General features: G+C 41.2%; 1 protein-coding gene across 1 annotated transcript in view; it reads left to right on the top strand.

The window, feature by feature from the left end:
* Window positions 1–13,000, top strand: part of LOC143295161 (uncharacterized) — a 121,240-nt gene that overhangs the window by 75,245 nt on the left and 32,995 nt on the right. Inside the window, exons 38-41 of the mRNA XM_076606735.1 lie at window positions 3,139–3,418; window positions 6,395–6,644; window positions 9,857–10,125; window positions 12,491–12,663. Of these exons, the coding sequence (XP_076462850.1) occupies window positions 3,139–3,418; window positions 6,395–6,644; window positions 9,857–10,125; window positions 12,491–12,663 (972 nt within the window). The remainder of the gene's footprint in view (window positions 1–3,138; window positions 3,419–6,394; window positions 6,645–9,856; window positions 10,126–12,490; window positions 12,664–13,000) is intronic.

Genomic DNA, 13,000 nt, shown 5'->3' with positions numbered 1-13,000 from the left:
GTGCTGCACACTGGAGTGGGCGTATTGACCTGTGGGTGTGTGTGTGGGGGGGGTTATCATAGTCTTTTTGTTTCATGCATGGTGGGGAATTTTTTATTTTCTTTTGTTTTGTGCGAGGCAAAAACGATGCTGAGAGACAGCTTCAGGAAAGTATGGCACCAACGTCTGGACATCGGGCTGGAAGACGAAATATACAGCATCCATGAGCTGGACAGAGCGGCACAGGTCACAATCTTCAGACCGCGAATGGAACACTGTTAGCTCCTCTTCCATCTCTACCGTCTGAAGATATCAAATACTGACCAGTGTCCTTGTGGCACAGGCCCACAGACCCCCTCCCATATCCTGCAGTCCTGCCCCACCTTCGACAGTCTTAGACGCCAGGCATGGCCCAGCCCGGTGGAGCTCCAGGAGAAACTGTGGGGACTGGCGGGGTCCCTGTGGTGGACCGCGGACTTCGCTGTCCTGACCGGATTGAAAATCTAGCGTGGCCAGGGAACGCGGAAGAAGAAGAACAAGAAATTTTGTTTTGTGCACGCCTTGAAACTGGTTGGGGTTGGTGTTGGGGGGTGTTGATTCTGCGTTAGGCATAAAAGCATGGCCAGCAGGGCAGGTCTACCAGTTACGGCTTGCACCAGTTTGACATGGTAAACATGCTGGGCAGATGAGAAACACATGGAAGAGCTCTTCTTATGTGTATTGTGTTGTGTCCTGTGATATTGAATTGAACTGTATTGTGTTGTGTCCTGTGATATTGAATTGAACTGTATTGTGTTGTGTCCTGTGATATTGAATTGAACTGTATTGTGTCCTGTGATATTGAATTGAACTGTATTGTGTTGTGTCCTGTGATATTGAATTGAACTGTATTGTGTTGTGTCCTGTGATATTGAATTGAACTGTATTGTGTTGTGTCCTGTGATATTGAATTGAACTGTATTGTGTTGTGTCCTGTGATATTGAATTGAACTGTATTGTGTTGTGTCCTGTGATATTGAATTGAACTGTGTTGTGTTGTGTCCTGTGATATTGAATTGAACTGTATTGTGTTGTGTCCTGTGATATTGAATTGAACTGTATTGTGTTGTGTCCTGTGATATTGAATTGAACTGTATTGTGTTGTGTCCTGTGATATTGAATTGAACTGTGTTGTGTTGTGTCCTGTGATATTGAATTGAACTGTATTGTGTTGTGTCCTGTGATATTGAATTGAGCTGTATTGTGTTGTGTCCTGTGATATTGAATTGAACTGTATTGTGTTGTGTCCTGTGATATTGAATTGAACTGTATTGTGTTGTGTCCTGTGATATTGAATTGAACTGTATTGTGTTGTGTCCTGTGATATTGAATTGAACTGTATTGTGTTGTGTCCTGTGATATTGAATTGAACTGTGTTGTGTCCTGTGATATTGAATTGAACTGTATTGTGTTGTGTCCTGTGATATTGAATTGAACTGTATTGTGTTGTGTCCTGTGATATTGAATTGAACTGTATTGTGTTGTGTCCTGTGATATTGAATTGAACTGTATTGTGTTGTGTCCTGTGATATTGAATTGAACTGTATTGTGTTGTGTCCTGTGATATTGAATTGAACTGTATTGTGTTGTGTCCTGTGATATTGAATTGAACTGTATTGTGTTGTGTCCTGTGATATTGAATTGAACTGTATTGTGTTGTGTCCTGTGATATTGAATTGAACTGTATTGTGTTGTGTCCTGTGATATTGAATTGAACTGTATTGTGTTGTGTCCTGTGATATTGAATCGAACTGTATTGTGTTGTGTCATGTCATATTCTGATTTGCATTGTATTGTGTTGTATGATGTTTGTGTCATGTGATATTCGGATTTGCATTGTATTGTGTTGTATGATGTTTGTGTCATGTCATATTCTTATTTGTATTGTGTTGTGTCATGTCATGTTGGGTAATCGTACTGTATTGTGTAACCATCATGTTCTTATTTGTACTGTATTGTATCGTCATATTGTATTGTATTGTGAAGTGTGATGTTATATTGTATTGTGACATGTCATATTGAATTGTATCGTACTATGTTATGTATTGAAAATCGTATTGTGTTGTATCATGTCATATTGAATTGTGTTGCGGTTTGTTTTTTTTTGTATTATGTCTTATAACATTCTGTTGTTTTGTGTTATGTTCTTTATCATGTAATGTCTTATTTTGTTTTGTTGTTATATCATGCTTATTGATTTGTATTTTTTGTGTTTTCTTACTTATTTAAGTTATATTGAAGTTAATCATATTTTGTACTGTTATGTTGTATTATATTGCATTACATTGTGTTATATTGTGTTATGTTATATTGAATTGTATTGTGTTGAATATTAACTGTATTGTGTTTTGCTGTGGTGTGTTGTATTGAACTGAATTGTGTTTTCTTATGTTTATGTCATATTAAATAGGGTTTTGTTGTGTTATGTCATATTGAATTGAATTGTGTTATGTTATATTGAGTTTTGTTGTGTTGTGTTATTTTAAATTGAAATGTGTTGTGTTTTGTTATGTCCTGATTAATTGTGTTGAGTTTTGATTCGTTATTTCATATTGAATTGAATTGTGTTCTGTTTAGCTGGAATTGTGTTGTGCTATGTTGCATTGAATTGTTTTATGTTATGCTGCGTTGATTTTTGTTGTGTTACGTTGTATTGAATTGAGTTGTGTTGCGTTATGTCATATTTAATTTTGTTGTGTTTTGTAAAATTATGTTTAGGACCCCACACCTCAAACCACACCAACCTTCCATGGTGCATGAAGACCTTAAGGGCACCACATCAATTGGTTGTTAAACCCAGCCTGTAGTCAGTTAAACTTATGTCATGTTGTGTTTTGTCATTTTGTATCATACTGAAAAGAACATTCGGGTGAGACTATAAACCGAGGTCCCGTGTGCAGCACGCACTTGGCAAAATTCTGTAGAAGAAATTGACTCTGATAGGTACACAAATAATCTGCATGCACTCAAGGCCTGACTAAGCACACTGAGCTATGCTGCTGGTGAGGCATCTGCTTAGCAGACGTGGTGTAGGGTATATATGGATTTGTCTGAATGCAGAGGATGTGTACGCTTCCTTGAGAAACTGAAACTGAACAGAATGGTGTTTTCGCTCTTCAGGGACCGTTGGATATCGCTTCTGCTGAGACGGAAGGTGGACATCAACTGCTCCTTCGACTACCCTCTCCTGACGGACGTGTTTGGCTCCAAGTCTCTGCGCACAGAGAAGCTGCAGGACCCGGACTACTGGCAGAGGTACCCGGGATGCCAGACCACGCCCCTCATCTTCGCCCTCCACTGCAAGGAGTTTGAGTTCACCGGGAATCTGCTGCGAAGCGGTGCCAATCCTGACCTGGCCGATGGGCATTCACTGACCCCGCTCATGAACGCTGTGAAACTGGTGAGGGCCGAGTTGTTTTCGTCTGGATTGGTTGGTGATGATTATGGTGATGATATGGATGATACAGGGCCTGTCCTTGGTCCGAGGCCAAGCTCAAAGTGCTTTACAATCTTGGGGTCAGTTGCACAACAGGCTGCTGACCAGGGTAGAGCCAACTGACGGCTGCCATTGGGTGCTCATCGCTAGTTTCCTGTGTCATTCAGTCAGATATGCATACACGCACTTAGACAGACATGTAACATTTTACGTGCATAATCATTTTATTTATTTACCCTACCGTTTATGCAGCCATACTTCTTTTTTGGGGGTGTGCATGTTGGGGTATGTTCTTATTTCCATAACCCACCAAATGTTGACATGACATTGATTACAGTATCTTTAACGTGCGTATTTGATCTTCTGTGTACGTATACACACAAAGGCGGTTCAGGCACTAGCAGGTCTGCACATATGTTGACCCTAGGAGATCGGGAAAATCTCCACCCTTTACCCACTAGGCATTGTTACTAAGATTCGACGGGCGCAATAGCCGAGTGGTTAAAGCGTTGGACGTTCAGTCTGAGGGTCCCGGGTTCGAATCACGGTGACGGCGCCTGGTGGGTAAAGGGTGGAGATTTTTACGATCTCCCAGGTCAACATATGTGCAGACCTGCTAGTGCCTGAACCCCCTTCGTGTGTATATGCAAGCAGAAGATCAAATACGCATGTTAAAGATCCTGTAATCCATGTCAGCGTTCGGTGGGTTATGGAAACATGAACATACCCAGCATGCACACCCCCGAAAACGGAGTATGGCTGCCTACATGGCGGGGTAAAAACGGTCATACACGTAAAACCCCACTTGTGCGCATACGAGTGAACGCAGAAGAAGAAGAAGTTACTAAGATTCAAACCGGGGACCCTCAGATTGAAAGTCCAGCGCTTTAACCACTCAGCTATTCCAGATATGGAACGCTTGTGTAGCGTGGCACAATGTGAAACTGGTGAGGGCGGTGTTGTTTTTGTCTTGATTGACAGGTTGATAAGGAACGCTTGTGTAGTGCCTGTCTTTGGTCAAGAAGGTCAGCTCTTAGCGTTCTACAGGCTTGTTGGGTCATTTGCATCACTACAGAATGCCTGCCAAGGTAGAGCCAGCTGAGTGAGAGCTGCCTTAACTTGAGGTGTTTGTCGTTCATTTCCTGTGTCTTTCATTTGGGCTTCACACATACGTACACATAAACATGCACACATAGACACACACACCCACTCAAACACACACACACACGCACACACTATGCCATGCCATGCCATGCCACGCCACACAGCATAGCACAGCACAGCAAAGAGCACACACACACACACACACACACACACACACGCACACACACCATGCCATGCTACACCACACTACACACCACACTACACACCACACCACATCACACCACACACACACACACACACACACACACACCATGCCATGCTACACCACACTACACACCACACCACACACACACACACACACACACACACACACACACACACATGTATTTTTGATTGAATTTTTCTACGAAATTTTGCCAGGGACAACTCTCTTGCTGCTGTGGGTTGTTTTACATGTTTTAAGTGCATGCTACACATAGGACCACAGTTTATCATCTCATCCAAATGACTAGCATCCTGACCACCTCTTAAGATCTAGTGGAGGAGAGAAAATTCGAGCAACTTTGGCAATTCTGGCAATACTGCCACTTAATTTTTTTCATATTTTCTTTATTTTTAAGTGTACAATTTTTTTTTTTAATTTGGGAAAATTGACGTGTGTGGGCATGTGGTTAAGAAGATGGAAGAGAAGGATGAAAAGGGCTTAAACTGTTTTGGGTAAAACAATCTTTTTTTTTTTGCGATGGGGAAATGAGGACTGCGAATTTGATTCAGTTCAGCGTTATTTGCCCTGTGACACAGCAATATTCCTGATTTGTGGAGTATTAGTTTCAATAATTTTCTATTTTCCTGAACGTCAAGAACTTGAGTGGTTGTGCCTCCCTTGTCTGTTCTTGGTCATCCACTCACAAACAGTGGTTGTTCATATCCAGTAATCTTCAAGTAAATCAGTCACAAGTGATTTACCTCCCTTTACAGGGAGCATTATTTCAATTTAAAAAAAAACCCAAAACACAAACTTTATAATCTTAGGAAGCCAAAATCTTTTAAATTGATGTTTAAGTGGAGGAACTTTGGCGCAGCCTTTGAAATCTACTCAGTTATAGAAAATACCTTGTACCTGTCTGCACCTGGACACAGCAGCCATACCTGACGCACACCCCATCACAAAAAGAACAAAGCTGGTACAAGTACTGATGCAAACACACACACACACAATTACAAGGGATGAAGAAGAGAGAGAGAGAGAGAGAGAGAGAACCAAACAGTCAACAGTCAGAAAGCTTGCATGAAACAGATGAGACTCAGGGAAGGTCCTGATCTCTTTGTCTTGCAGAGTGACTGACCCTGACTGGGAAAGTAACCCTGGATAACTTGTTTGAAAACTCCTGCTCGAAATTTTGAATTACCCGGCTCTTCTTGCCAAACTGTACAGTACAGAAAAGAGAGAGAGATATATCCAGCTTTTGTTTGTTTGTTGTTTTAGTTATATGGATGGTAGTTGTTGGATTTCTTTCAGTAAATAACGGTTAGAAATATTCTTGTTGTTGTTGTCTTTTCTGGTTTTTTTTTTTTTTTTTTTGAGGGACCACCACAGCGGAATTTGCTGGGCATTGGACATCTCGCCTTCCTATGCTGAGCCCAAGTATCAGTGAATATGAATTGATTGCCTCTCAGACTAAGAAGTTTTGAGACTTTTTTGGGGGGTGGGGGTGGGAGGGTGTGTGTGTGTGTGTTGAAAATGCAGTGCTTAAAAGGATTTGGTTTTGAAATAACTTGTTCATTGAATCAGAATCACGGGAATCAGTGTTTCGTGTTGTTGCTGTGTGTGACCAGAATTCGGTGAAGCACATTAAGCAGCTCCTGAAGTTTGACTACGACCCAAATGTGGACGACAAGGACCCGGTCAAACCAGCTGTGAAGAAACCGGCCAAGAAACTGGTGAAGAAGAATGTGTTCCGCTTGACGAAAAGGCCCTCGGCTTTTACCAACAATGTCTCCGACTCCGCCGACTCCTCATCCTCATCTGAGGAGGAGGAGGAGGAGGAGAAAGTGAGAAAACCCACTGCAGTGGTGAAGGAGAAAGGTCAGAATGAAGGACTGATGTTTTGTGTTGTATCGCACTTTTGTCACAGTTTTCAGTTTCAGTTTCAGTTTTTCAGTGAGGCGTCACTGCTTTTCGGACAACTCCATATACGCTACACCAATTCTGCTATGCAGATGCTTTACCAGCAGCGTAACCCAAAGCACTTAACCAGGCCTTGAGTGCATGGGTGTATATCTATTTGTGTACCTGTCCGAGTGGATTTCTTTTACAGAATTTTGCAAGAGGACAACACTCTGGTGCCATGGGTTCTTTTTTGTTGCTGTCCCAACAGGAGGAAGGTGGCAGAACGGATAAAATGCTCATCTGACAATGCAGTGTTCGTAAGAGTGTGGGGGTTCACTTCCTGCTCTTGTCCTTTCTCCCAAGTTTGACGGGCGCAATAGCCGAGTGGTTAAAGCGTTGGACTGTCAATCTGAGGGTCCCGGGTTCGAATCACGGTGACGGCACCTGGTGGGTGAACCCCCTTCGTGTGTATATGCAAGCAGAAGATCAAATGCGCACGTTAAAGATCCTGTAAACAAGAACATACCCAGCATGCACACCCCCAAAAACGGAGTATGGCTGCCTACATGGCGGGGTAAAAACGGTCATACACGTAAAAGCCCACTCGTGTGCATACGAGTGAATGTGGGAGTTGCAGCCCACGAACGCAGAAGAAAAAGAAGAAGAAGAAGACCAGAAAATCAAACTGAGTCTCCCGTCACTCGGATGAGACAATAAACCGAGGTCCCTTGTGCAGCATGCTCTTGTTGCATTGAAAAAGAACCCATGGCAACAAAAGTGTTGTCCTCTGGTAAAATTCTTTAGAAGAAATCCACTCTGATAGGTACACAAAAAAGACATGCATGCATTTGAGGCCTGACTAATGCATTGGGTTATGTTGTTGTCAGGCATCTGTTTAGCAGATGTGGTGAAGCGGGTATGGATTTGTCTGAAGACAGTGATGCCTCCTTGAGAAACTGAAATCTGAAACTAAACTCCTTCCTCTTGGGATTGCATTACTTTCGTTCACTGAAATCAGTTACACCGCTCAGGAGTGCACAGTATCAGTATCAGTAGCTCACAGAGGCGTCACTGCGTTCGGTCAAATCCATATACGCTGCACCACATCTGCCAAGCAGATGCCTGACCAGCAGCGTAACCCAACACGCTTAGTCAGGTCTTGAGGAAACAAAAAAAAAAAAAATTAGAATATAAAATAAAATAAAATAAAAAATAACAAAAATTTAAATTAAAAAAAAAAGAAAAAAAAAAAAGAAAAAAAAGAGATAAATACATAAAAATACTACTAATACTAATAATATTTAAAATGCGCAAAATCTTGATTCAACTCTAGCCACACACACACACACACACACACACACACACACAGAAGTACACAGGAAGTATTTCTTACACTTCAAGTTCTTGCAGTACTGATTTCATTTCACTAAGATTCAGCAGCTGAGGGGACAGACCTATCTTCACTTTTCTGAGTCTGTTAAAACACACACCCATCTCTCCCTTTTCCCATCTTCCTTCTGCTGATCATCTTCACAACCTCTGGTCTCTTAATTGCCTCCACACCTTTCCACAGGTTTCTCTGTGTGTGTGTGTGTGTGTGTGTGTGTGTGTGTTTACCTGTCTTAAGCAAGTAGAGCCTTATTTAGGGAATAGGCGCTATATAGATTCACATTATAATTATTATTATGATGATGATTATTAATGTTAATATATATTGTCTTCCCTTGGTCTGTCAGTTATCTCCACCTTCACCACGCCGTTGTCATTACAAGAAGAAAATTTAAACGGAATGAAAGAGGGGCAGGAAAAAGAAAAAAAAAAAAAAAAAAAAAAAATCACTGTTTAAGTTGTTCAACTTCTCTCCTGGTTGACAGCCATCAGTTCAAACCATTTCATGATGTGATTTTATTATTGATTTTAAAAAAATTGTTTCATCTTATTCTGATTCGATTGCTGTGTTTGATTTTTTTTTTTTTTTTTTTTTTCTAAATCAGTGTACTGTTGATTTCTTTTGTTCGCTGGCTAAGTTTAACTATGATTGATTAGAAAATTCCTCCTTTACAAAACACGCACACACACACACACACACACACACACACACAAATGCAGAGAAAGGGCTAAAGCGGGAATCAGTACAGAGTTTCAGTTTCAGGGAGGAACAGCCATTAGTTCGAACCATTTCATGATGTGATTTTATTATTGATTTAAAAAAATTGTTTCATCTTATTCTGATTCGATTGCTGTGTTTAATTTTTTTTTTTTTTTTTTTCTAAATCAGTGTACTGTTGATTTCTTTTGTTCGCTGGCTAAGTTTAACTATGATTGATTAGAAAATTCCTCCTTTACAAAACACGCACACACACACACACACACACACACACACACAAATGCAGAGAAAGGGCTAAAGCGGGAATCAGTACAGAGTTTCAGTTTCAGGGAGGAACAGCCATCAGTTCGAACCATTTCTTAATGTGATTTTATTATTGATTTAAAAAAGTTTGTTTCATCTTATTCTGATTCGATTGCTGTGTTTGAATTTTTTTTTTTTTTTTTCTAAATCAGTGTACTGTTGATTTCTTTTGTTCGCTGGCTAAGTTTAACTATGATTGATTAAAAAATTCCTCCTTTACAAAACACACACACACACACACACACACACACACACACACACACACACACACACACACACAAATGCAGAGAAAGGGCTAAAGTGGGAATCAGTACAGAGTTTCAGTTTCAGGGAGGAAGGTGGCAGAATGGATAAGATGCGTATCTGACAAAACAGTGTCTCGTGAGGGTGTGGGGTTGATTTATATGCAGTTGTATTAGTCAGTGCGTTTTTAAACTTTCCTTTTTTTTTCTTTTTCTTTTTTTCTTTTTTTTTTAAAGAAGTTATTCATCAAAATATTTCACTTTCTTTCTTTTTTTTTTTTTTTATTTCATTTTATTCTATAAAAAATAAAAAAAAAAAAAAAAAAAAAAAACAGAAAAAAGAAATTATACATGAAAATATTTGACTGACTTTCTTTTTTGATTTTATGTCATTTTATTAATTAAAAAAAAATGTATTTGAGTTTAAACTACCTCCTTTTTTATTAAACGAAATTATTCTTAAAAATATACAACTTTCTTTCTTTTTTTTATTTATTCATTTATATGTTTTATTTATTTATTATTTTTTTTTTTAGAGTTTAAGGCCGTGCGGAAGACCAGCGCCGTGAACCTGAATGCCACAGACAGGAAGGGTTGGACGGCCCTCCATTACGCGGCCTGCCCCCTCAGCACGGGCACCTTCGACAACGAAGAGGTGGTCTTTGTGCTGGGCAAGGCCGGAGCCAAGCTGGACGTGAGGAATGCCGCCAGACAGACCCCGCTTGACCTGGCCCTGGCAAACTCCGCCCCCAAGGTCGCGGCCATGCTGCAGAAGCTGATGGGCGTCGTTGATAAGAAGCGACAGGTCGTGTAGATGACGAGAAAATCGCAGTATAGACATCCACATAATCTTCTTCTTCTTCTTTCTTCGTGGGCTGCAACTCCCACGTTCACTCGTATGTACACGAGTGGGCTTTTACGTGTGTGACCGTTTTTACCTTGCCATGTAGGCAGCCATACTCCATTTTTGGGGGTGTGCATGATGGGCATGTTGTTGTTTCCATAACCCACCGAACCCCGACTTGGGTTACAGGATCTTTAACATGCGTTTTGATGTTCTGTTTGCATATACACATGAAGGGGGTTCAGGTACAAGCAGGTCTGGACATATGTTGACCTGGGAGATCAGAAAAGTCTCCATCCTTTACCCACCAGGCGCTGTTACTGAGATTTGAACTCAGGGACCCTCGGATCGAAATTCCAACGCTTTGACCACTGGCTGTTGCTCCCATCATCCATATAATAAAGATATTTCCTGTTTGTTCGTATAAGAAAGTGTTTAGTTTTGTCCTTGTGTAATTTTTCTAATTTTTTTAAATTTAATTTGATTTTATTTGATTTTATCTGTCTTTGTCTGTCTTTCATATACTGTCGTTGTTGTTTGCTTATTTTTTGTTACCCTCTTTTGTTCGCTGCAGTTTAAAATAATGAAGGAAAGAGTGCAGAATATGCATTATGTATATCCTGCATCCTTCTTCTATATATGACCTATGTCTTATTACAGATCTTTACTTATTTATGTATCAGTTTAATGTGATGTATTGTATCTGTATTGTTTAATATTAAGTTTCGTGCATTGTAAAAGAAATGAAATGAATGAATGAAAAAAAAAAAAGACAGAAGTGACAGGTCTGGAAGAAGTCGGTCGTTTGGGGCAGAAATAAGCTGATCAGATGTCAGTCATTTGGGGCAGAAATAAGCTGATCAGATGTCAGTCGTTTGGGGCAGAAATAAGCTGATCAGATGTCAGTCGTTTGGGGCAGAAATAAGCTGATCAGATGTCAGTCGTTTGGGGCAGAAATAAGCTGATCAGATGTCAGTCGTTTGGGGCAGAAATAAGCTGATCAAATATAAGTCATATGGGGCAGAAATAAGCTGATCAGATGTAAGTCATTTGGGGCAGAAATAAGCTGATCAGATGTCAGTCGTTTGGGGCAGAAGTAAGCTGATCAGATGTCAGTCGTTTGGGCAGGCAGAAATAAGCTGATCAGATGTCAGTCGTTTGGGGCAGAAGTAAGCTGATCAGATGTCAGTCGTTTGGGGCAGAAATAAGCTGATCAGATGTCAGTTGTTTGGGGCAGAAATAAGCTGATCAGATGTCAGTCATTTGGGGCAGAAATAAACTGATCAGATGTTGGTTAGTAGGGCCAGAAATACACAGATATGTTGGTTGGTTGGGTCAGAAATAAGCTGATAAGATGTTGGTTGTTTAGAATGTGGTCACCTGTTACGTGCAGAAATTTTCTTGTTAGGTGCGGGAATTTTCTTCTCCTGAATCTGATGGGTGTATCGTCATGGGCGATGACACATGTTGCTGTGGTTTGTTAGAGTGCTATGCAGCCCAATACCTCCGTTTTCAGGACTCAGGGTTTCTGTCAGAGTTACCTCACCCTTAGCTCATGGCCCAAAGATCTGCCCTGTGAGCACAGGAAGGATTGTTTCTCCGCGGATCCCACCCCAGGGGTAGAGGTTACAGCATGCTTCTTGGCTGCACGATGAACCTGTCGTAAGACACATGGGGTGGTTCAGTGAGTGCAACAGTGCCACCTGATGCCCTGCACCATCCTGACAGGAACACAGTTGGTCGGGGGCTGCAAATATCATAGCTAGACTCCATACCTGAGGGCTGTCCCCCTATCCACCACCTGGGGATCCACCAGGTTGGGAACAGTGGCCACACTACTGAGTTGGTAGTAGCCTGTCCCCGGGTGAGTGTCGACAAAGAAGCGACAGGTCTGGAAGATGCTGAATTTTGTCACCTTTTGGGGGCAGAATTTTCCAGAAGCTGATGGGTGTTACGACTAGGAAGTGACAGGTTTGGAAGAAATCAGTTTCTGGAATGGGTGGGAGGGAGTATGTCCATATCATACAAATTTCTATTTTGGAATTTTGGTGATTTTTTTTTTTTAAGTTTTTTTTTTCAGCTTAACCCAATCCAACCCAACACAACACAGCACAGTACAGTGTAATACAGCACACCTCAACACAACACAATACAGTACAGCACAACACAACACAACATAACACAGAACAGCACAACACAACACAACAACACAGTACAGTTCAGTTAAGTATAGCACAACACAACAGAACACAACACAACCCAACTCAGCGCAACACAACTCAGAACATCACAGTGTTGCTCATTGTCCTCACCCGATGTCCTGCAGGAGCCCATCTTCAGCCCAGCGGACCATCGGGTGACTGACAGAGTGCAGCGCCGCAAGGACTATGACTTCCACAGCGACTCGGGGAAACAGCTGGCAGGGGGAGAGGAGGACATGGAGGAGGAGGAGGAGCCCTTTGAGCCTGAAGTGTCTCCGCATTGCAACATCACCAATGGGTAGGCTTCGGTTTCAGTTTTCAGTTTCTCATTGAAGCGTCACTGCATTCGGACAGATCCCTGTATACGCCACACCACATTTGCTAGACAGATGCCTGACCAGCAGCATAGCCCAATGTGCTTTGTCAGCCCTCGAGTGCATGGATATATATATATATATATATATATATATATATATATATATATATATATATACACACATATCAATTTGTGTTCCAATCAAAGTAGATCTCTGCAACAGAACTTTGCCAGAGGACAATATTTTTGTTTCCATGGGTTATTTTTTGGTGTACCAAGTGCATGCTGCACACAGGACCTCAGTTTATTATCTCAACTG

This window comes from Babylonia areolata, chromosome 20, assembly GCF_041734735.1.
Source record: "Babylonia areolata isolate BAREFJ2019XMU chromosome 20, ASM4173473v1, whole genome shotgun sequence".
Lineage (NCBI taxonomy): Eukaryota > Metazoa > Mollusca > Gastropoda > Neogastropoda > Buccinidae > Babylonia > Babylonia areolata.
This window is presented reverse-complemented; position numbering and strand designations above follow the sequence as displayed.